Source organism: Helianthus annuus, chromosome 8 (genome assembly GCF_002127325.2).
Source record: "Helianthus annuus cultivar XRQ/B chromosome 8, HanXRQr2.0-SUNRISE, whole genome shotgun sequence".
NCBI classification, from domain to species: domain Eukaryota; kingdom Viridiplantae; phylum Streptophyta; class Magnoliopsida; order Asterales; family Asteraceae; genus Helianthus; species Helianthus annuus.
The window spans coordinates 19,948,948-19,974,221 of record NC_035440.2 but is presented as its reverse complement, the minus strand read 5'-3'; the positions used below and the strand labels follow the sequence as shown (position 1 = coordinate 19,974,221).

At 35.4% G+C, this 25,274-nt stretch overlaps 2 protein-coding genes and 2 long non-coding RNA genes across 10 annotated transcripts; all 4 read left to right on the top strand.

The window, feature by feature from the left end:
- The first annotated feature begins 370 nt into the window (after nt 1-370).
- On the top strand, nt 371-3,660 carry LOC110872297. 6 transcript variants are annotated; one of them, XR_002554365.2, is made up of 8 exons: nt 371-1,045; nt 1,127-1,239; nt 1,441-1,611; nt 1,883-1,992; nt 2,095-2,156; nt 2,533-2,596; nt 2,990-3,164; nt 3,311-3,660. It is a non-coding gene; the product is annotated as an uncharacterized LOC110872297 (long non-coding RNA). The 6 variants fall into 6 exon arrangements; XR_002554367.2 differs by adding an exon at nt 1,701-1,764 and having other exon boundaries at nt 2,990-3,660; XR_002554362.2 differs by having other exon boundaries at nt 2,990-3,660.
- Nucleotides 3,661-5,729: 2,069 nt separating this feature from the next.
- Nucleotides 5,730-9,505, top strand: LOC110872299. Its single transcript, XR_002554368.2, has 2 exons — nt 5,730-6,022; nt 6,154-9,505. It is a non-coding gene; the product is annotated as an uncharacterized LOC110872299 (long non-coding RNA).
- Nucleotides 9,506-10,606: 1,101 nt separating this feature from the next.
- On the top strand, nt 10,607-10,951 carry LOC110869694. The gene has a single exon (XM_022118927.1). The coding sequence runs from the start codon at nt 10,607-10,609 to the stop codon at nt 10,949-10,951; it is 345 nt and encodes a 114-aa protein (XP_021974619.1).
- A 3,485-nt stretch (nt 10,952-14,436) lies between these two features.
- Nucleotides 14,437-19,072, top strand: LOC110872300 (signal peptide peptidase 2). Of its 2 annotated transcripts, none has more exons than XM_022121069.2 (13): nt 14,437-14,576; nt 14,667-14,735; nt 16,331-16,378; nt 16,461-16,576; nt 16,672-16,823; nt 16,918-17,003; nt 17,144-17,271; nt 17,794-17,844; nt 17,931-18,017; nt 18,242-18,311; nt 18,398-18,534; nt 18,615-18,692; nt 18,836-19,072. In XM_022121069.2, the coding sequence occupies exons 3-13, from the start codon at nt 16,339-16,341 to the stop codon at nt 18,902-18,904; spliced, it is 1,014 nt and encodes a 337-aa protein (XP_021976761.1). In that variant the 5' UTR covers nt 14,437-14,576; nt 14,667-14,735; nt 16,331-16,338; the 3' UTR covers nt 18,905-19,072. The 2 variants fall into 2 exon arrangements, with proteins under 2 accessions (XP_021976761.1, XP_021976760.1); XM_022121068.2 differs by having other exon boundaries at nt 16,254-16,378.
- Nucleotides 19,073-25,274: the final 6,202 nt, after the last annotated feature.

The following is a 25,274-nucleotide window of genomic DNA, read 5'->3' as shown; positions in this document are numbered from 1 at the left end:
TCGAGTGCGTTCTTCGACGTGATGTGCCACAATGATTATCGGGGTACTACTTTGCCCGTATTGCCATCATCATCACGATGGCTGGAGACATGGTACTCTCCCGATAGTCTTTGTTAGCGTTGCTTGTTTACGTTTTGACACCTCACGGTTATCGAGGAGGGTAGATTAGGCCCTCACTCAACATCATCGTGAGTGTTATAATTTATGAAAATAGGTTTGTAATAGCGATAGAATAAGCGTAATTATTCGATTATACTTCGATTTAGCAATATACCTGATATTGTTACATTATGATCCGAATCTCTAGTGCTAGGCGTAACGAGTGTATCGAGTAGTAACAACGCACGAAAGTGCGGGTTGTTACAGTTGTCTCTCCCCTAACTTCTCCCACGTTCGTCTGCCACTATGTATAAAACTATCAACATCCTCTCCAATCCATTATACACCTTCGTCTCGAATTCTCTGCTCCTTTCTCACCAAGAAAACCCAAATCAACAATCGAATTTTCTCTGGCCGTCTCTCCCCCAACCAAATCCAAATCAACAATCAATTGTTGATTTGCATCCCTAACCCAAAAGGCATAGAAGCATCTAATTGTTTACACCCAAATTGGAAAAATTAGGGTTCGCTTTGTTAAATGTGAAGTGAGTTGCCGGCCACTCGTGTTGAAGTCGACGATTGTTGCGTCATTGGATCAGGAAGAATGAACAAGGACGACGGGCGGTGTTGGTGAAGATGTAGGATGACGGGTGGCACTGGTGTTGTTCCCAGAAAAAAAAAACACAATCTCGGTTCCGGTGAACCTAGGGTTCCTCCATGACCTCATACGAAGGTGGTGATGGATTCTGAATAACCAGCAACGATGGTTAAAGGATTCAAGTGGGTGAAGACGATCCAACATGTTTTCTGGCGAGTCCCCTGTAAGTTTCTTGTGTTTTTCATGTCTCTATTTTAACCCATCGGTGTTAGTGAAGGAATTTAAGCGGCAAAGACAAGAAGCTAGAGTTCCGACCAAGTACGGCAAGGTTCCGGTGACCTGATTCAGGTGTGAATTGTATCATCCGAACAAAATGGTTAAAAAATCGAAATGATATTTGTGTGAATTGAATCTTTGTGCACTTTGTAGTTGTGGCGATAAAGCTGACCGGCTCAACATTTTGCAAAAGCCGCTACGGTTTTGGGTGCGTTTAATCCCGAGATTGATTTTGCTTCTCCTTTGGATGGTGATGGTCATGGAAGGTTGGTGTTCTTTTTCTTTTTTTTTCTAATAACTTTTATATTTGTTATCGGCTTTTTATTAAACACATGATGATTAGTTGAGCATATTGATTTTTGGTCAAAAAATGTAAGTGAACTGTTTCCATTATATCTGGAGTTTTATGCTAAGAAGGTTGTCTACTGAAGTTTAAAAGGTAAATGTAGTTTTGGTGATGAATGCAGGGACCTATGGACTTCGTTGACTTCTGCTGAACCAAGAAGAGAAGTAGAAATTTTGGATTACATATATCCAGGTATGACATTTGCGACTGTGAATATGGATACAACTAGTAGCGGATTCAAGTTACCAAAGGATTGTGCAATTTGCCCAAAGTTGTGTTCACCCCTTTCCATGTAAGGTTATTAACCATTGAATTGATTTACACATTAATTATCTATTTGGAACACACAATATATAATTTAGTGAGCTTTGTTGAATTTAGGGGCATTCATTATTGGTTTAGTGTTGATTATAACTTGAAATTAGTGAACTTTGAAGTGAATCTGGTATGAATAGGATATCATTTTTTTAACGGTAATAGGATATCATTTTGATGGTCATTTTGAAATATGGCATGGCCTCTATTTGAGACCAAATTAACTTATCAATTATGTATTTTTTCAGTTAGACAGAGCGTTATTTATATGGATGATGTGTTACTCTTGGAAAGTGGGGAGCAAGGATCGGCTTTTTGTGAGGATAAATGTTGGGTTCAATGGGCAGAAGCCGATAAGGTTTATTTACTTCTACTCTTATATGATGTAAATATTAATTTTTTATGTGTCAATATTAATTTTTTATGGTCAATTATTATTATTATTTTCTTTTTTTTTCAGTTGGGCACAGTGGGAAGATCCCATATTGTTTCCCATAGTTTGGACCTGGCATGATGCAAGAGGTATGCTTCCTATCAAGTTAATAGATCATATGCTTCATTAAACAGTTACTTTCTTGGCTTGAACATTGCCTAAACCCTATTTTATAATTAACCATAAATTACTAAACCTGTAAATATGTATACGGGTAAATATAATACTTAATTACTAAAATATACATTAATTGCTTATTCTGAAAGTGGCAGATAGTTATTTTGGAGCAAGAGGATATGTCATTTGTTCATGATGATTATTTATTTAAACATATAGAAGATATGCTACAAATTTAACTTAATATGCAATATAATTAGTGCAGGGCACAAACACGGAATTTCCTTGATTATATTTTAGTCAAACTCAACACCATTTGCAGTGATCCATATCTACCACCATGTGCAGTGAACCAGGTCACTTGAGAAAGAACTTGCTGAGGCTTTGTGGGAAAATAACACCGGGTTGATAGGTATTAACTATGAACCCAAGAATTTATATGACAGCCGTGAACGTCATGTGCACATTTGGCAAGTTTGACCCGTTTACTTATAAATGGGTCAATTTGGGGCTTTGGGCTATGTTTTATATCTACCAGATCAAACTAACGGGTAAATTCAACATAAATACATTTAGAGAAATGAGTCAAAGGTCAATAAAATATGTTTTAATTACAGAAGTAGATTAATATTAAAAAAACTATCATTTTTGTAATCATTTTGGCAAAACAACAGATATATATTTATAAAATTATAATTAGGACCAAATGTGTTTTAAAAACAAGCCACAAAGCTTAAGCCTGATCTTGTAGATGATGATTTTTAGTAACAAGGGAACTTACTGTTGTCAATTTTTTGTATTTCAGCTTCCTGACCAAGGGACGAATTCATCAGTCACAAGTATATGGAAAAACAGTTAAAAAGGAACACGATAACGATGCATCTTTACCTGAGACCGACTTGAAAGAACTTTAAGAATTTATCTTCACATGAGCCTCAAATATTAAAAAGTAGAAGCCGAAAGAGAAGAGCTTATATCAGGTAAATTATATCTTCTATAATTCCTTAAATGTTAATATCCAAGATTAGTATCCATTTTAGGAAGACAAAAAGTATGATACACTGATTGATGACTTCATAAATTTTGATATAATGTATAAATTTTGATATTTATATTGTTGGGTTAGTTGGTTGTTCGCGGGTTAGTTCACGGGTCGGGTAGAAACAGTTCGGTAGCTTGCAGGTTACCCGGGTCAAATGTTAGCAGGTTAGCGGGTCATGTGTGATGGGTCGGACAAGTGGTAACTATTAACGGGTCAGTAGGAATAACCTGGTAATGGATGACCGAGTTTGCTAGAGGATCATTGGAAGATGGATGATATGGTTGCTGACTTGCTGAATAAAAGGAGTTCGACAGGAATATACTTTCAGCACATGCATTTTATATGTTTTGTTTATAATTATAAACAGGATAGAATTATTTTTATTTAGTTTATTTGTATCCTCATTTTCATTCGTATACAGTAGTATTTCTTCACTTCTGCATGTCTTCATACTCCATTTAATTGTTATTCTATTGAAAGTTCAATACACAGTGTTGTACAAATATTGTGTGTGTTTTTAAAGGGGGGCTTGAACCAACATATATCTATAATACATAACGTATTCCTTCCGATGGGCAGGCAAACATCATAACTCATATGGTTAGTTATATACTACATTAAAAGTATTGGCTTCCAAAAGGATTCGTAGTGGTTTAGGGAGAGTATGAGAAGGGGAAAGCTCCATGGGAACACGTAAGCATTATTTGCAAGTGAATTATTACCCTCGGTCCTAGATAAATGTTTACAACACAAACATATGATCTCTCCATGCTACACCAAGCAAAAACGACCCAATTGGCAAGTTTTAGGTCACTATGGGTCTTTATTATAACATTTTGGGTCAAGTTGGGTAATTAAGCTGTTTGCATTGGGTCTCTATGGGCTGAAGTAAGGAGAGCAAAAGACGTGAGAGGGTCAGGATGGGCAGGGCTAAAGCATTGAATGGGTCAAGATGGGTAGAGATAAAGGCTTGTCTTTGAGATAGTGTAAATGCAATATGATCTAACATTTTTATTTCCAACTCTGTAGATATCCAACAAGTATGGCTTTATATATGCTATTACCAAGCTAGGCCTTATTTTTATGTATGATAGAGGTAATCTCTTAAATAATGAGTTGATGACACTAAATTGTACCAATCTTACATAGTGAACACATGTTAATGAGTTATACTTTTAGAACAAACAAAACGGTTTTTATTTAAAATGCAGTTTAACATAGTGATGAAGTTATGGCATTAAAGTACCTGTCCACCGGATGGGTATATTATCTGACTCTCTATTTAAATTCGTGTGTTCATAGGTTCATTCATATTGTTCATATAAACAGTCATTGAATTAATATCAGTTGATTTTTATAATGTGTTATCATCAGGTTGTTGGTATTTTCGAGTTTTTCAATGGCTCAAAAGAGGTAGAAAAAAAGACGTTAGGGGCTCAGATGTTAAAAAACTTTTTTGGGGTAAAAGGGTAAAAGTGATATAACCACAGGGGCCAAAATCGTAATTTACTCTTTTATGTATTACTTAACATGTATCCTCTTGACTTTCTAAATTTATTTGTTTGTGGTTATGTCAAGTGTTTTAATTGGTTGGATTGTTGTCGTATAAAAACGTTAACAGGTTGAAAAGAGACTACCTTTGAGGTTAAAGAGAACGATCCAAAAGCTGAGAAAATATAGGTAGTAAACCAACCATATTTGAATGTTACTACACTTTCCTCCAAAGTTGCATATCGTTTACTTTTTCATTAAAATGACACAATTTCATGTTTTACCACTCTATCAGTTTTATTTTATATTGTTTTGTGGTTGTACACTTTTCATGTTCGTTTTACTTTTATAAATTAGAAATGGTGCTTTTGTTTATAATGTTCTTTAGAATTGTGTTCACCTAACGTGGGTGTTTGGGATTGTTTATTTTGAGCTGCTTTTAAGTTTTTGACTTCTTAAAAGTTAATATGTCATTTTTGTAGTGTTTGGATAATGTGTTTTGAGAATGTGTTTCACTAGTTTGAAAAGAAGAAAAAGAAAAGTTCGATGGTTGTAATATTTTCAAATAGAAGATGGAAAAGAGGAAAAAGGAGAAGCAAACCGAAGCACCATCAATATACATTGTCTTTGTTTCTTACCTTAGCGTAACCCGTCCAAGGGACGGGTATTAAACTAGTTGCATATAGACATCGTCTTCCCCAATTTCCTAACTCTAAAACCCTAACCACAACACAAATGATATGAATGATTGTCACATCTTATTAATATTGTACTATCAACGTTAATACATTTGTGAACGCATCTTTTACGCAACCTGATCGTTTCACTAGTGCATTGTAATTAAAAACCCGTCTCTTGGGTGGTAGTTATTGGTTGGTTATGTATGTGAATGTGTCTCACATATTACCCCTCTTGATAAAGTATCTATATATCTATATCTATATATCTATCTATATATATATAATATATAACTATATAATACATTTCCCATGTATAAAATAGTAAATTAACACTCATTCTTTAAGATGGCAGACCAAGAGTCATGGCTTTTTCCCTAATTTTTGATCCCTGCCTCCCAATTTTGCCCTCGATTCAATGGTGTTTCTCATTGTGGTTCCTGAACGTAGAAATTGATAAGGCAAGGATGATCTTCACATTTAATTGGAAGAAACCCAATCGCCCTTCCGTTTCTCCCTAGAGTTTCTATTCCTCTCTTTCTTTGTATTAGGGTATATAAGACCCATACAACCCTTCAAGCAGTGGTGATTCAGATGGAATCCCGGTCAAGCTCTTCTTCTGCCAACGGTAAGTTGTGTATTTAGGTTCCCTAATTTCTGTTGTTTCTTTTAACCTAATTCGGGTGTGGATAGATTTTGCCTCCTAATCCTAATTGCAAACTAATTCATGTGGTTTAAAAACTGAAAATGGTGAAACAGGTCATTGAGTAATTGAAGACGATCACGCAGTGAAGACAGAGAATACCATGATTGCACAGTATCGTATCGTACCTGTTCCGTAGGTATGCACAAAACTGGACACGATGTTGTTTTGTATTTTCGATTTCACCTCAAATTGTTGTTGAAGAAATTAGAAGCCTCCATTTTGGAAGGCTTAGGTAAACGAAGGTTCAAACCATATGTTATCTTTGTAGATTTGTTTTTCAGATTGATTATTGTCCAATTGACCTCTTAACTTAGTTTGTTGCTGGAGCAGTAAGTATAAAACCTGTTTTTCCCTTGTTGTTGAAGGAAATAGGAAGCAACCATTTTGAAGGGTAAGACCACCATCTACTTCTAATCAGATTGTTAAGGCAATTTCAAATACATTATACTGATTTCATGTTAATTACCATGTTCTCACTACACGTACGTGGTTACTCTTTCAATGTGGTTTTACTTTGCAACTAGCAATTTATTAATTCATATACATATAGAGATTGTGTATAATAGAAATTTTGCTACTGGGAAGAAATTTTTATAAATGGTAGAACCTTCCATTGTTGGCTTGCTTAGAAACATTACCGATTGATTACCCGTTTCCCAAAAGCACCCGATGGATAGGATAAAGTACTGGTTGAACTCAGCATTGTTGACCAACTGCAGAGGCTAGGCTTATCCGAGTATTTTTCGGATGAGATTGCTTATATCCTGAGTAAAGTATTCAGGTAATATATCATATGTTAAATGAAGTTATATCCACCAAAATTTACTAAAATATGAGTTTATCTGAAAAAGTTGTATGATATTTTTTATATATCTACATCCTATGAATAGATACTTCACCATTCAAATAATGGATGTTAAATGATCGTAATGAGTTTAGCAATTCCCGAAAAAGGATTTATTTTTTATTGGAAGAATTTTGCAGATAGAGCAAACGTTATAGTAGTTTATCAATTTAAATAGAGAATCTAAGCACCCTTTTCCAAGTTAGTTATGTATAATCAGTTATCAGGCGATATATGTTGTTAAATGCATGATATCTTTCGGTTGTGCTCTTCTCAACAGTTACAAGGACGCTTATATGCATGTTGAAAGAATCGTTTTAAAAAGAAAAAAAAAAGGATCAAAATCTGTTTACCCCCTATACAATTCATTTTATGCTGCACTAGATATCATGTAATTTTGGTTAGAAAAACACTGGAATAAGGTTCTTTCCACTTTACAATATTTGCAGATCTATTCTGGTACCTATTATTGTAATGTGTTAAAAGTTTTATAGTGCAAAAGAATTATGAATTCCGCTATGAGAAATAACAAAAACTCGGGTTGCAAAGCAAAGCACTCAACTAGAACAGAAAGAAAGTGAGCTTATTTACAATTCGCCACGAAGATTAGATTATGATATAATGTTTAGGGTCTTCCCTTCATTAGATCTGTCTTTAGAGCTTAAATCATAGCCAGGGCCGGACCGATGGTGCCAGGTCCCGTGAGGGCGGACCCTTACGGGGGTGGAAACCTGTAGCGATATTTTAAAATACAAAGAAATTATGCTTTCAAAATATTTACACGTTTCACAAATTGGTAGCATTTTAGTGTTTGACTTTTCGCTTAGTTAAATAGAGGTGTTACTAAAAGTCTAGATTACCCTTCATGGAAAGCTGGTCAATATCATTTCAAAAGTCACTTTTTTTCTTTTTTAACATGTTTGGATGCTTACACTGATGTTTGAGTTTTTCTAGGCAAGAAAATTCTATGGCAATTCAAAACGCATACCTCGAATATGTTAAGATATCTTCAATCATGGAGCAGGATACAAGCACGGATAAGAACCATCAGGCTTGCTATGGTGGAAGGCAATGTGATCAAGCAAAAGAAGGTTAAAAATCAGCTGGCTTGATAGGCCAGAAAAAAAATCAGTTGACCAAAAAAAAGTCAAAGATTTTGAGTTTCTTAATAATTTGAGTGAGGAAGCAAAAAAAACTTTCAAACAAAAAAGAGAGTAACCATGGATATACCAAATAAAAAAGATATGAATTTGAATGTTATTTCTATTGCTTGTACTAATGCAAAATTTATTTGATTTTATTTTGAAAGAAAATTTTATATACATATAAGATAGATGCTATTTAGATAAAAAAATATATAATAAATATATTTAGTACTCAAAAGCTGCACTTTATACCTTCTCAGCTATGAAGCCTTTGTTGGAACCTAATAAAACTTTGTATACCTTATCTTTTGATATGTGAAGCCTTTGTTAGCTTGAAAGCTACACTTCTTTGATGGCAAATAACTAATTATAAATTCAAAATTTTAAAAATAGTTCTATATATAAATGATTCATACAAGTTCAATCTGCACAAAATTTTGGATAAGTTTTGGTGTTATAATTTAATAATTTGGTTTTGAATTGTTAAAGCATTCGTGGGGATTACTTCGTTAGTGTCACTGTGCAGTTTTACTTCGTTAGTGTCACTGTGCAGTTTTACCCACACCAATATTTTCGCCTTCTCGAGAGGTGTTAGTGGATATGGCGAAAGAAGAGTGGGGGGTAGACGGATATGGTTCGATGAAAGGGTTGAGGCTTCGGTCTCCGGGAAATGAAGCGGATGCTGCTGAGGATGAAGAAGATGAAGGTGGATCGAGTAAGAGTGATGTGGAAGAACATGTTGAGGTTGAGAGGAGGTTGGATCATGATTTGAGTCGGTTTATCCGAACTATAGCGGTGCGGATCATAGCAGCTATTTGTTGGAAAACCGAGTGGATGATCCATATCGCGCAACTTGAGGAAGATAACTTGATCTTGAAAGATAGATTGTTTTTGATGGAAAGGGAGTTTGATGATTTGCAAATGCGGTTGCAATGTCTTGAAAGAGACTGTTGCAGTGTCTTCAAAGGGTATCAACACAGAAAATGTAGATATAATTGAAGAAACTGACATGAGGATGGGGTATCAGAACAGGTTAAGAAGAATATTGAAGATTATCATCAGTTCCATTGGATAAAAGTGAAGAAAATGCTAATGATGGTACTTCAAAGGATGAAGAAAATGCAGCAAATGAGTAACAACTTTGAACTCATATCAATCTAAAGGTATATGATTTAAAAAGGTTCATATAATCTGTTTTGCTGTTAAGTTTGTTGACGAAGCCTTCTAAATTAAGGGAGAATGCTTCTTTTTGTTTTTTATTACAATTGTCGCTTCTTACGTTTATGTGAAGTGTAAACTAAAGACCTCTCTAAATATTTTGTTGTGCCAAAATGTGTATAGAACATGGCATGATATCATTTAAACTTACCACGCCGTTAAGTGTGGGTGCTTTTATATACACACACAACTTATATATGTTTTTTTATCGTTTTATGTTTTGAATTGTGTTCTTGCCCCATGTTGTCGTTTCCGTCGCAACGCGCGGGTTTCCCACTAGTGGTGTCAATATAACATAAACATACATTGACAATAAATATGTGAACTTGTTGACAATCTTCCGTTACAATGAAATTTATTTAACCTCATATGGAGAGAGATTGAGATATGATGTTTGAGAGGGGGTTTGTTTAGGGGCGGCAATTCTTGACACGACCCGTTAACCCGACCCGAACCCGACACGAAAAAAACAGATTTGGGTCGATTAACACGACCCGTTTAAAAAAACGGGTCGGGTTTGGGTTGACCCGTATTAAAAAAGGGTCGGGTTCGGGTTGATCCGTATAAAAACAGGTTGACCCATTAACCCGTTTAACTATTTAGATAAAAAATCTTTTATATTTTTGTTTTTTGTTTTTTCGGTTTCTATTTTACATGGTTAGTTATAATAATGTTAATTTTGACACATTATGTTATTTATTTATCACACTCATACTCATCATTAAACACGTTATCGATAATCCGCTTAAAACCGAACAACTTGTTTATAAATCGTCAATTTATATCACTCATTTAAAAATATGGGTTAAACGGGTCGGGTTCGGGTTGACCCGAATTAATATGGGTCGGGTTAGGGTTGAAATCTTTGACCCGAATAATAATATGGGTCGGGTTCGGGTTGAACATTTCAACCCACCAACCCGCCAACCCGTAACCCGTCAACCCGCCAACCTATCAACCCGACACGATTGCCGCTCCTAGGTTTGTTATAGAACCCATCTATTACGCATAGCGATAATATCCACAATGTTGTGTATTTAAAGTCTTAAAGACTTATCACTTGACTTGCCATTACTAGATGTCACAGTTGCATGACGTTTGTGACTTTATATTTGACCTCAAATTGTCTCTCGAACGCTCCGGACCGGTGGAAGTGGGTCGGGAGGGGATAAGGTCGATTTCTCAGTGAAAGCGGTTAAAATTTTCCTTCGAAGTGGAGTCGACTATAGCAATAACTTTGTGTTCAAGTGGTCGAAGTGAGTCCCCAAGAAGTGTAATATTTTTATGTGGCAAGCGGAGATGGGGCGTATTGCTACGGTGGATGCCTTGAGTCGAAGAAACTCTTTTAGTGGGGATAGTACGTGTGTCTTATGCGAGGAATCCGACGAATCGGCTGATCATCTTTTGTGTGGCTGCAGAGTGGCGAGCCATGTTTGGTGCATGGTGTCTCGTTGGTGCCGGGTTAGTCCGATATTTGTGTTTTCGGTTAGAGACCTCCTTGGCCTTAGTGATTTTTCGGGCCTAGGGGAGCTGGCTAAAGAAGCGTTTCATGAGATTCTCATAGTTGGGGCGTGGTGTATTTGGAGGGCCCGAAACAACAAAGATTCAACAATACTCTTAAGACGGCTCATGATATTTTTTTAGATATTAGAAGTCTCGGATTCCTTTGGTATAGAAATAGAACAAAGAATAAAGCCATTAGTTGGGCTAACTGGTGCTCTTTCAATTTGATGTAATAGTTGGTTTTTTCTCTTTAGGCCCGCTCCGTTTTTTCGTGGGTGTGGTGTGAATAATATTTACCTTTCAAAAAAAAAAAAAAACTTAATAAAAGATAACACTCATATACTTCGTATCCAAATCATCGGGTATGTCGTTCTACTCAGTGTTTTTGTGAAGATGTTATTGGTGTTCATACAGTCTTATTTTTTGTAACTTAATAAGGGCTATAATGTTTTTATGCTTTTTAATAAAAAGTTGGAGTCTTTTTTTTTCCTTCAAAATTAGAACTTGAGAAAAATCACTTTGCTAGGGCTACAACACACTTGTGAAACAATTAATGAGTCAAGGAAAGACCTTGAAAACTCGGGGTGTGTTCCTTGTCCATATATATTGGTATGCATTCCTATTAAAGTGATTATTTCCAATTTTTTTTTTTAAATTTATGTATGTTTTGGAAAAAAATGTACCAAACCAAATACTTTCCGACTTAATCAGATATTTTGAACGGTGAATTTATTGCTTCTTGTGAGACCCAAGACCTCACGGTTAAGTATTTTAAAAGGCTTTGTCTTGCCAGTGGACCACCAACCCCCGTGGTTTCCAACTTAATTAGATTTTAATTAGAAAAACTACTAATAAATTACTCACAATATCAACATCTCCATGTAGGTACCATATACTTATGTTATCAACAATAGAACAAACTGTAACGTGTCTCATAGAATTAACAAGTTATCAAACATGTTAGAGCATTCTCATCCAAACCATCAAAATCTGTGTGGGGGATTTTTAAAATATAAGAAGTATAAAAAGTGGTTGTGAGTGGAGGAGAGAGAAAATGTTACTGTTCATATGTATATTTGGGGGACACTGTTCACCCCCTATACTTTTTTAATATATATTGAAAGTGGTTGTGAGTGTAGGAGAGAGAAAATGTAATATATATTGAAAATGAGAGAGAAAAAGTATTTGTTTTTAGTGGAAATATATTGATATAGGAGTTGTTTTTTAGTGGAATGTATGTATATTTTTAATGGATTGGATGTGAATGCTCTTAGTAGTTACATCCACGTCATAATCTCATGTGTATTAACTTGATATAAAGAACCACCAACTTAACACACAGCGACCAATACCCATTGAAGAAAGTATACAAAGCAATTCACAAACATTGCTTTTATTTAGGATTACAAACTCAAAACCTTTAAAAACTTACAACATCCCGCAAACCATCGTACGACTTTTCCCCGAGTGGTAAACCACATAATTACTTTGAGAACACAAATAGTCTAGGTATACAATATGATAAAATGTTGCATTTCTGCAAGGGTCCTACATAAGCAGATATCTTATACGCTTCTCACATACGCTTTATCATCCCCGTTCTTTGATGTGTCGTGTTCCCAAATTATGAAAGATGAAGACATCATATTCCAATTGTGCACAATAATCGGCATGCAACTCATGTGTAGTGTTCATGAATGTGTCCTCCTATGTATCCTTCTCGAACTTGGCCTCCTTATTGTTTACCATCACATAATCTAAATGTTAATTCTCATCCTCCCCAAAACTGAATTGAACTAAGTGTTTTATATTGGTAGAGTTACGAAAGACACCAAAATTGTTTTAACGTTGATTAACCACATTTTTTAGCTATATGCGGAATGTGGTGCAATAAAAAAACCTAAATTAGAACAAACGCAATACGATTACAAACTAATGACAGGTAGACGAGCAACAAGCTGCGTCGCTACCCCTTTCTGAATAGCAAACCCTACCATGCTAAACACAAAATTTTGCCCCTTAACATGTGCGGTGTTACTGCTTACCACCTGTTGAACCCGCTTTAGGAACCGCACCGCATCAGCGGTGAGAGCGCCAAATGTATCGAAAGCGAACGGGACGAACACGTGCTGATTCTCGATGCAAGCTTTTTCGTGTTTAGCTACTTTGCCCGCCTCTGCCTTGGTTATCGCCTGTCCCGCCACAAACCCGTGGTCCCTTAGCCCAACGAGGGGGACACACCTGTCAAATCGACACACGCGTGTTTCCCTCCTTCCCATCCAAAAACAAGAATGTCAGCGGGCCGTAGCGTAGATCTACCTTCTAATGGATCAGTCAAGAAGTTCACCGGAGCTTCCTTTTTTGCCGAGATCCCTGCTCACTTAAGGACATCATACAGCACATCTCGAACTAAATCATGTCGATATTTAAAGCCCGGTAATTCTTTGCAATGTACTGCATGCTCCCCAAAAGAATCCAAGCAACACTTCCGACATACAGGACACGGGTCATCAACCGGGAAAAGGGGTATCATTAAACGGTACTTTAGGATAGCCCGGTATTCCGCAGCCGACATACATTGACCTAAACCTTCAATGGGAACAACAGACAGGAAATCCTGAGCATGGGGGGCTCGCAAACACTCAAACACGGCTCGCTGGCGAGGGGAAAATGCATACTTCTCTTCAACTGTCTTAACGATTTCGCCATATAAGGCATTCGCCAGAATTTTCTGAGCTTTAATGGGGGCGGTGTCTTTAATGTAGAAACCGCCAAGATCAAGATCGGGAAGAGAACTATGCAGATTGTCCAACGCACCCTTATAATCAGAGTCCAACAGCTCTCCCCCACATTCGCGAAGGATGTGGTCTTGAAAAACCTAAATAAAAGTAAACTTACAAACGAACTTGTTTATGGTGTATATCATCTACACTTATCAATAAAAGGGTCAAGGTTCCGATGGTACATGAGTAACATAGCAATATGCATTCAATTACCTATGAATGTAAATAAATCTATGAAAGTTGGCCAAATTGTATATCATGTAATCAGAAGAGTCGAGTGCTAGATTCATTTTTTAAACAAAGAGTAGGAAAATATTTTAAAAATATTGAGAGAATTAGATGAGAGTTGCGTGTAAAAATAGAAAAGTACAATCGTATATATAGATTTTAAATTTGAATTACTTGTTTTTAACTATAGCCGTTTGTGGCATGCGGACCCACACCCCAATGTTCTCTTCCTCTTCCTCTTCTCACGGACGTGGTCTACACCACAGTTGGCCCAATTCAACGGGCTTTATGTCACGAGGTTAATTTTTAACCCCAGTGTGACGTCCCCAAGTCCCCGGGACAAGCCAATCCATCGCGCACCTTTGTGTGGATCACTGATTTCGTCCTGTCTTGCCTTGACTCATCAGGAGAGCAACATCATCTCTCGACCAGTGGTGCGTTTGTTGTATACATGATCGGACATTCCGTCCCCTGAAAAGAAATTGCTTTAGTAATTTACTGGACAAAATATCTTCTGAAACTGCAAAAAGAAGGAGAATGAAAGTGAAAGAAATGAAAAGCAAAACTCTTGAACACGTGTCATTCCTTAATTGGACAAGATGACAAGGAATGACACCAACACACAATAAATGAAAAGTTAACCGAAACTTGTATCTATCTATCTATTATAAGCTGTAAGTAATCATAAAGCGTGAGCATACCACCGGAAGAAAGGGAACGACCACCGCCGGCGGTTTTACTCTCGCCATTCAACGGTCACGATTCCGATCTGAAACACCCTATCCTTTTGCCCTAGGTTTTCATCCAAATTACCTTTCTCACATTTTTCCTTTCAATTTTCTCAGGTACGAATCGATAGGGTTTTGGATCCACCGATCGTTCGATCGATCCTGTGTATCAATCTATTTATCAAGGTTAGATTTCTCGTGTTCCGTTCAGTTGCTTTGCTGTTGGTTTAATTTCAGTTTTACTGTTTTAGTGTTGTAAGTTTGTGATTAGGTTATATTAGTTGTGGTTGATTTGTTGTTAAGGTGTAGTCTCTTTGGTTCTGTAAGGATCTGAAAGTAATTGTGATTAGGTTATGAGAGTTTGATGAGTTTTTCCTGTTGTTTGATTGTGATTGGGTGTTTAGTGTACATAATTGGATTAGTTAGCATCTTAAAAAGGGTGTTAAGATGTATGCCTTAGTTAAAAGTCTCCTATTTTGTCAGTTTGAAGTTGAGAAGATATACTTATCACTTGTATTTGTTAGGAAGTAGAATTAGAATCTCATTGGTCTGTATTTTTGCTGCTTATGAGTCGAGTCGAGTCATCTCCCAAGCGGACTTAGTTGAAGACGGATATACAAGTTCATGATTGTTCAAATTTATTCGGTTATTTGTCGTGTGGAGTGTAGCAATTATGGTCACAATGTTGGTTCATTGGTGGATCTAGGAATTTAGGTCGCGTGGGGAAATTAATATTAATAATTACCTTAAAAACGACAGATCTTGTTGAATTGCGAAAAGAAAAAAAAAAAAGAACTGCAGCAAGAAAACAGTAAACGCAATACGAGATGTTATTATACTACAACAATATCACCGGATGGTTTTATCCTTTTGTAAAATCTTTTTGTCTATCTTGCCGAATATTATGATTAAATCGTAACAAGTGACCAACAAAGATACTGCATTACTACAAAAAGTCAACAACTTCTACAATTAAAGAATGAGACTTTTAAACAATTAAACTTTTTTCATCACAGATTGTGCCGCCTCGACAGCAAAATAGTTTAGCAAACTCTTGTGCTATGTATTGAATATTATCTTTAAGCAATTAAAGATCTGTAGCAGCCATGTAAATAACAATTGGTTCAAAAAAGTTAAAACTTTGCATTTAAATAAGAGAATGTCTTTCAGTTGGTAATCGTGAATGTTTTGGTGATGAACAAATATACGTTGTAGCAATAACAGAATGTCTTTCAGTTGTTGGTCATGAATGCAATTGTCATTTTGATGCCTAATTAACTGAAATTGTTGATGATCTTGAGATCGGGGCATTAAAAGTATTATAATCTGGTTAAGGTACTTTGAAATTTACAAGTAGTAGAGTTTGTTGGTCTCATTTAAGTCCAAAACTGTTACTTCTTAACTTCGGATCTCAGAGGGAAAAATTAGCCCTGAAGCACTCGATAACAGTGTAACAGATGATGTCAAAGTTTTTATAGGATGTTGTTTGACCCTAAAGAAGTCAAAATAACAGAATGCAAAAGCTTAATCTTTGCAATTAATTATAAGTTTATAACAGAATGTAAAAGGAGGGCAGCGATATTATCACTTGACCTGCTTTCATTGTTTTATTTGTAATGGAACATTTACAACATTTAACTAATCACAGTAACCTTTTGTTCTTTCACCTACATTCTTATGAAGCTATGCTTGTATTTACTGTAGGCCATAGATCCAGCTATCATCTAGCAAGCAAAGATTCACTTTTTATCTAGATTTCTTCTGAAATTACTTATTTGTAGTCGTGACAATGAAGAATGGCGAGCGTGCCGCAAACATTGCTCTAGCAGGTTTGAATATATCCCTCCAACCAAACGCTTCTAGTTATCAACATTATAAATACAAAAACTTATACTTCCATTTATGGTGCAGGTCTAACATTGGCACCATTAGTTATAAAAGTAGATACAAATGTAAATGTCATATTGACTGCATGCCTCACAGTTTTCGTGGGTTGCTACCGTTCTGTCAAGCCCACACCTCCTACTGTAAGTATACCAACTAATGTGCTACATACATTATTTAACTTTTTTACCTAATGTTATCTGTTCTAAATTACGATGCCTTGAATCTTTTTCTTCAGGAGACAATGTCTAATGAGCATGCAATGCGTTTTCCCTTAGTTGGCAGCGCAATGTTGTTGTCTTTGTTCTTGCTCTTTAAATTTCTATCAAAAGACTTGGTCAACGCAGTGCTGACAGGCTACTTTTTTATACTCGGGATCATCGCTCTTTCGTATGTTCTTTTTGCATGCATAATTCTTTATTCTTTTCGTAAAATAATTCACTTATTTTATTCACTAACATTAGTTGCATTTTTATTAACACAGGGCTACACTCTTACCTGCAATTGCTCGGTTTCTACCAAACAAGTGGAATGATGATCTCATAACATGGCGTTTACCGTATTTCCGCTGTATGCATTACACCCTTATGACTCATGGCTGCAAGAAACATTGAGTAACTCATAGGTTTCTTGCAGCCGTTTGATTACATTTATAATTTATTATGCTGTGATTTGCAGAATGATATGTTTTTTGAAACATTTGTAAACAGCTGTTGAGATCGAGTTCACAAGGTCTCAAGTTGTTGCTGCTATTCCTGGTACATTTTTTTGTGCATGGTATGCTGCACAGAAGCATTGGCTCGCTAACAACATATTGGGTCTTGCATTTTGCATTCAGGTTTGCTCTTCAAAATTGCAAAAAAGTAATAGAGTAAAATGCCATTTTCGTCCCTGAGGTTTGGCCACTTTTGCGACTTTTGCCCAAAGGTTTGTTTTTCTTCATCTGGATCCAAAAGGTTTAAAATCTTGCCATTTTCATCCGACTCGTTAACTCCATCCACTTTTTTTCCGTTAAATGAGGGCATTTTCGTCTTTTAAGACATTTTGTATTAAAATTAAAAAAAATACCATAAGAAATAAAGATCCACCTCTGTTGACTTTCTCCCTACCAAACCCTTTAATTATCACAAAAAATGTCTAAAAAGACGGAAATACCCCTCATTTAACGGAGAAAAATGGATGGAGTTGACGAGTCCGATGAAAATGGCAAGATTTCAAACGTTTTGGATCGAAATGTGGAAAAACAAACCTTTGGACGAAAGTCGCAAAAGTAGCCAAACCCCAGGGACGAAAGTGGCATTTTACTCAAAGTAATTATTCAGAACATATGCTTACTGAGTAAGCTTTTAATATTTTGCAGGGAATCGAAATGCTCTCTCTTGGCTCTTTCAAGACTGGTGCCATTCTGTTGGTATGAGAATTCATTTTTATCGTTAAATATATATGTATATTTTATCTGTTTGAGGATTCTGATGACGTCATGGTTGGAAACTGCAGTCTGGACTTTTTGTGTATGATATATTCTGGGTCTTCTTCACACCTGTGATGGTCAGCGTTGCTAAATCATTTGATGCACCTATCAAGGTAATATCAAAGTGCAAAATATACATGTTAGAATGTATTAAAGTTAGCCGTCACTAGGGTTAGTCGTCATTATGGTTCGTCCCATTATTGTGAAGGCAAAAGAGATATTTAATTGAATGATGGCTAACTAACATTAATATATTCTAACAATACCCTTTTGTGGATATTGATGTTTATAATTGTGACGGGTTTCTTTTTATTTATTTTTTTTTATTTTTATGCAGCTTCTATTTCCATCTAGAATTGCCGCACGCCCCTTTTCCATGCTTGGTTTAGGGGACATTGTAATTCCAGGTACGAAAGTAACTAGTGATTATTTACTATGGTAAAAATCATTGTTTACTACGACTTTTTTTGAGCTAATATAAGTTTATATCCAGGAATTTTTGTAGCTTTGGCACTGCGATATGACGTGTCAAGAGGGAAAGAAAGCCACTACTTCAAAAGTGCTTTTCTAGGATACACAGTTGGTTTGGTCTGTACAATTGTTGTCATGAACTGGTTTCAAGCCGCACAGGTTGGTAATCCTTGACAAACATAGACAAAAAAAGAAAGAAATGAAATATGACTGTATATCTAATGTCGGTTTGTTTTCAGCCGGCTCTGTTATACATTGTACCGGGAGTTATCGGGTTTTTGGCTGCTCATTGCCTGTGGAATGGAGAGGTCAAACCGGTATGCCTTCACATCTACATACCAAAATCCAATATAACTTTTTTATATTCTGTTGATTTTTATCGGAAACAAGTTGGCAAGATGGTTGGGTCAGGGGTTGCGTAATGGGTCATAATGGGCTGATATATTTACTTGCTGTGTAGTTATTGGAGTTTAATGAGTCAAAAGCAGCTAGTTCAGAAGAGGAAACAAGCAGCAAGAAAGTGGAGTGAGTTGTGGAAAGGATATAGGATTTTTACATTAGGTTTTCCTCTAACTTATGCAGTTTTCATAGACATTTACTAGATTTTTGCAATCATCCTTTTGAATCTTAATTTTCGTAGACTTTTGAACTGTCTTGTTTCATATTCCATCGCAATTTACTTATTCTTTTTGAAACATAACCATTTTAACGTTTTAAGACAGTATATGATTCTCTATAAAGTTTATCTAATTAAACCACGGCACCTCAACCAAAAAAAAAAAAAAAAAGAGTCTCGCAGTAAAACACGAATTTTGTGGAAATGTTGCATCATATGGTTGGCTTCATCCTTGGCTTTGGAATTTACACGACCAAGGGCGAAACCAACAAAAAATGATGTCCCATGTCCACTACACTCGCACTTTTATGGCACTTAGCACACTTCTTTGGCACTTCATAGCGAAAATTCCAAAGTCAAGCGAATTTTGTTGGTTTCGTCATATGGTCGCACCTCTCTCACTTGGTATGGGACGGCCCTACTTGGCATGTGCAGTTTGTCAAAGCATCCATAATGTTTGTTTCTTTTGGACGTTTTTATGCTCTTTAGTTTAATGGTTTGGACCATTCTTTACAAACTCATAAATTTAACTTCGTGCCGTCCTTTTCAAAATATCTAATTACTTGTCAACAATAATAGTTTAATTCTATATTCTATAGATGTATACAAGTTTAATGAATTTCATAGTAATTTTAAAATGATCTAACAATTAGTAACATAGTACGCTACTTAATTCTTAAAATAACCAAACATAAGTAGTTGGTCGATGATGACCTAAGAATAGTGTGTCTTTTTTTTTTTTTTTTTGAAACGAGAAATTCATTAACAACAAAACAGCACACCTCAAACCAAGGCGGCCACCCAAAACAACCCAGTTACATAATAGTGTGTCTTTATTGATGGTGGAAAATTCTTTATAAGCATGAGTATATTAAATAAAGAGAGGGAATAAAGCTTGGTTTTATTAAAGGCCCAAACGCATAATTAGGTTTTGTAAAAGTCCAGTTATATAAGTGTTCATGTATTTTTCTTACTTTCTCTAAAGAAACCTATGCTTCTATAAATAATCATGTTTCGTTTGTAAATAATCCAGTTTGTATTTTTCTTACTTTCTCTAAAGAAACCTATGCTTCTATAAATAATCATGTTTCGTTTGTAAATAATCCAGTTACAAATTTGTAATCCTGAACAACTTTTGATACCTATGCTTATGTAAATAATCATGTTTCGTTTGTAAATTTGTTAAAGAATTCAATATGGTGACGCTAGGGTAATACTGCTAGTGGGGTGGTGCCTTTTATTTTTAAAATTTCCCGGTTATTGATTTAGTGCATAACTTGTGCCAATTTTCGTTTTAGATTGCGCATAATTTTATTCATAGTAACAACACACTTCCTATTCATAGTAAATAATGTATTTTTCAAAGCAAAACCTGCTTTAAAATTTCAGTCCATTAATATATTTTGTTGGATTATATGGAATATGAAAAGTCAAATCAGTTATGATGTCACCGTCACTGGTTTTGGGATTTTGTCTGTGACTTGGGTAGCTTTTTGAATCGCGTTGAATCACTTTCAGATTGAAGTATTTCGTTGATATACAAAATCAACAATCAGATAAGACAAAAAGTGAATTTTCACATTTTATGTAAATTTCAAAGTATGAAAACCTATCTCAAATTTAGACTATATGACTTTTATTTATATTGTTGAACCATCACAACGTGTAGTTGGTGATTATACGGTTATGGGTATAACCGCATGTAGTTTTAGTAATATCTTTGTTGCTACGAGGTTCAAAGTTGTCACCGAGGTAAAAGATCGTTACTGAAGCACAAGGTTGCTGCTAAAGTAGCGGTACGTTACCGACCTTTAATAACCAAGTTGCTACTCATTTCCAGTAACTTTGAAGATGTGTTTTCAATGAAGCAATTTAATGTAACACATGTGTTTCACTTTCAATCTTTTTCCACTTCAACCAAACTTCAACTAAAGGTTTAGACACATACATTGGAATGATATAAAACATGTGTTCTAATCCCACATTGAATTCAACGTGTACCATTGTATTAGATGTGAATTGGGTGTCTTAACATGAGAGATTTAAATGGACCATAATCCCATCATCACAACTGACTTGTGCCCAAGATCTCTCCCTAATCAAGTCAACGAGACCCCACTTATGAGACCCCACCTAAGACGATGCCCAATCCCCTGCTTGGGCCACTACACAATAATCTCAACAAATTGGACGAGTGATACGACACCTCCTTACACCATTTTATAACTCTAATTTTTCATTTTATATTCAAACAAATCCAACTACCCTAAATAGTTTGATGACACTCAAATCATCAGCATTCCTCCTCTATTATAGTGTTACACATTCCTAAGAAAATCAGTAATGATTACATTCCTAAAAAAATAAAATTCACAACATTGTTATTATCCCTAATTTATTATCTCTCCATCAACCTTAAATCACAAATTGTAAAGTTTTATGAATCAACAACAACAAACAATAACACAAGAAATAGCGACAAAAAACAGTGACAAAATCTTATTTAACCAACCCAAAGAACTTTACCCCCCAAATACCCAGAGGATCTTACCAAAGTAAGATCAACAATACAAGATACAATCTGTACAAAGATGATCATCAACAGATGATCATCAACAAAGAAATACAAACAAAATACAAATCAAACCAAATGAATATACTCTCAGATACAGATGAGAGTTATTCACAACCAATTTACAAAAACCAAGAAACCCTAATCGGAGCAAACGAACAGAGAGAGAGATGAAGACTTCAACTAACTCCAATAATGAAGTAACACTTCCTTTTATATGAAGAAACTTTAGAACTTCCAGACTAACCCATATCTCCAAGCAAGTGAACAAAATAGTCCCTGTATTTACACAAAACACCCTCCAGATATTTTGTTATAACCGACTTACATAAGCCCATATGTAACAACCATCAACAGCCCAAATAACAGCCCAAATATATAGACCAAACGTATAATATATAAGCCCAACCAGATGAATGATATAATAAGAAATGTAAACTCAAATGTTTTTAACATCCCCCCTTCATTCAACTGGTTTAAACAGGTCAACAAGACCCAGTTTTTCACAAAATACCTCATGTTGATCAACACTTAGACCCTTTGTAAATATATCTGCAAGTTGATTTTCTGAATCAACTTTGACTGGATTAATAATACCATAAGCAACTTTTTCTCTCAAGAAATGAAGATCTAACTCAAAGTGCTTAGTTCTTTCATGGAACACAGGGTTAGCTGCTATAGACAAAGCAGCTTGGCTATCACAGTTTAATAACATAGGAAGTTGACAGTCAACATTTAACTCAAACAACAAATTTTTCAACCACATCAATTCACATGTAGCAGAACACATAGCACGATACTCAGCTTCAGCTGTAGATCGTGATACAGTGCTTTGTTTCTTACTTTTCCAAGAAACAAGGCACTCTCCCAAAAAAATACAAAACCCAGTTACAGATTTCCGAGTAGATAGGCACTTAGCCCAGTCTGAATCAGCAAATCCATACAAATTTAACTTATTTGACTTCTTAAAAGTCAACCCTTTACCAGGATTTCGTTTTAAGTACCTTAGTAATCTCAAAGCCAAGTTTAAATGCACTTCTTTTGGCTTGTGCATAAACTGGCTTAGAAACTGAACAGTGTAACTAATATCTGGCCTTGTCAAAGACAGATATATTAACTTTCCTATCAATTTTTGAAATCCGGTTATGTTTTTAAGATCTTGCTGATTTTTTTCAAGTTTAGATGTAATTAAAGAACTTTGTTCAATCGGAACACTAACAGGCTTACAACCAAGGTACCCAAACTCACTCAAAAGTTCAAGACAATACTTTCGTTGACTTAGACACACAGTTTTGTTTTCATACAAAACTTCTATACCAAGAAAATATTTCAAAATTCCTAAGTCTTTAATTCTAAAAGTTTCATGCAAAATATGTTTAATACGCTTGATTTCAACTTCAGAATTACCAGTTATCACGATATCATCGACATAAACAAGTAAAAACACAGTTATCTCAGATTTAGACATCATAAACAGAGAATGATCACACTTACTTTGCACATAACCATTTTTAATTAAAACACTTGTAAGCCTCTCATTCCACTTTCTAGGTGCTTGTTTAAGTCCATACAAGGACTTAACAAGTTTACAAACTTTGGTTTCACTTTTTGAATAATAACCTTGAGGAAGTTTCATGTAAACATCCTCACTAATAGTACCATGTAAAAAAGCATTATCTACATCAAGTTGGTATAAAGACCAACCATAAAACACAGCAAGAGTAATAACAGTTCTAACTGTTACCATCTTAACAACAGGTGAGAATGTCTCACCAAAATCAAGTCCTTCTCTTTGGTTAAAGCCTTTGGCAACAAGCCTGGCTTTAAACCGTTCAATCTCCCCATTTGATCTATATTTTACCCGATATACCCACTTACACCCAATAGGCTTTCGACCTTGAGGAAGATCAGCCAAAATCCAGGTATTATTCCTGAACAAAGCATCCATCTCTTTGTTCATGGCTTCTACCCATCTGGGATCACTAGCAGCTTCCTCATAAGTTGAAGGCTCAATAGTTTTATTAAGAGTAGAGGTAAAACATCTATTTTCAACAGATAAACACGAATAACTAACAACTTTGTTCAAACTATACTTAGTTTTACTATTTAACACATAGTTTTCAAATCTTTTAGGTAATACAGATTTTCTACTTGACCTTCTAAAAGAAGGACTTGTTCCCTCAGATGGGTTAACCTCTTCATTTGAGACACTAGTGCCCTCTGCCCTACCACATCCTTCACTACTACTACTTCCAGTTCCAGGATCAAAATGTTGGTGATCAACATTAACATTCTCTGGAACGGCAGATGTAGAGGGGACTGGTTGCTGATCACCACCAGAAACCTCATAAGGTTTATGACTCCCCTCTTCATCATCGGGAACAGCAGAACTGACTGTTAATATTTCAGCATTATCAAAAAAATTTAAATGATTCAATTCAGTTGGAAAACTACTATCAAGATTACTTAATCGTTCAGACTTAAAAGGAAAAACACTTTCATAAAACTTAACGTCTCTAGAAAAAAATTCTCTTTTATTATCCAAACTCCATAACTTGTAACCTTTTTTAACATTTGAATATCCAATTAGAACACATTTTTCTGCGTTAAAAGACAACTTATCTGAATCATTTAAAATCGTGCTAAAACATAAACAGCCAAATACTCTAAAATGTGCAAGAGAGGGTTTAAAACCAAAAACTAACTCATATGGACTTTTTCCTAAAAGCACAGAGGAAGGTAACCTGTTAATTATATAAACAGCAGTTAACAAACATTCAGACCAAAAATTTAAAGGAACTCCACTTTGAAACAACAGTGACCTTGCCAAGTTTAAAAGATGACGATGTTTTCTCTCAACCACCCCATTTTGTTGTGGGGTGTAAGAGCAGGTAGTTTGATGTAAAATACCTTTGGTCTTACAAAAAATTTCCATTTTATGATTAACAAACTCTGTTCCATTATCACTTCTAAAAACTTTAACTCTTTTCTTAAACTGAGTAAGAAGAAGTTCATAAAAGCTCTCAATGTTTTCAAAAACTTCAATCTTACTTTTTAACAAATAACACCAAACAGTCCTTGAAAAATCATCAACAACAGTCAAAAAATATTTGAATCCTTCCTTACTAGCAACTTTATATGGACCCCAAACATCAAGATGAATAACATCTCCTACACCTTTTGACTTATGTTCACTTAAAGGAAAAGGACTTCTAACTTGTTTAGCCCTATGACAAGTTTCACACGTTTGTTTTGTAACATCAACAATACCTAAGTCATTTTTTAAAACTGACAAGACCTGGTCAGCAGGATGACCAAGCCTGCTATGCCACAGATTACTGTTGTTCAAACTGTTAAAACAAAAATTAACAGAATTACCACCTTTGTTTATAAAATATAATCCATTATCCTGTTTACCAGTCACCAGGATTCTCCCTGATTTCGAATCCTGAAGAGTACAAGTATTTTGATTAAAAACAACAGTAATTTGATTATCTCTAGACAACTTATAGACAGACAAAAGGTTAACACTATAGGTGGGAACATAAAACACATCAGTTAATATAACATTCTCAGCTAGTTTTATGTTACCAATTTTAGAAACTTTTGCCTTAGTACCATTAGGATGAGACACAAACAAATCAAACTCAGATACATCAACACTGTCAAACATATTTAAATCTGTTTTAACCATGTGTTGATTGGCACCTG

Bases quoted from the DNA above. Each gene is read 5' to 3' on its own strand.
- LOC110869694 (XM_022118927.1), top strand. From the start codon at position 10,607: ATGGGGCGTATTGCTACGGTGGATGCCTTGAGTCGAAGAAACTCTTTT.
- LOC110872300 (XM_022121069.2), top strand. From the start codon at position 16,339: ATGAAGAATGGCGAGCGTGCCGCAAACATTGCTCTAGCAG. The intron at 16,379-16,460 runs GTTTGAATATAT...TTTATGGTGCAG, and splicing joins CGCAAACATTGCTCTAGCAG to GTCTAACATTGGCACCATTA. The intron at 18,535-18,614 runs GTTGGTAATCCT...GTTTGTTTTCAG, and splicing joins ACTGGTTTCAAGCCGCACAG to CCGGCTCTGTTATACATTGT.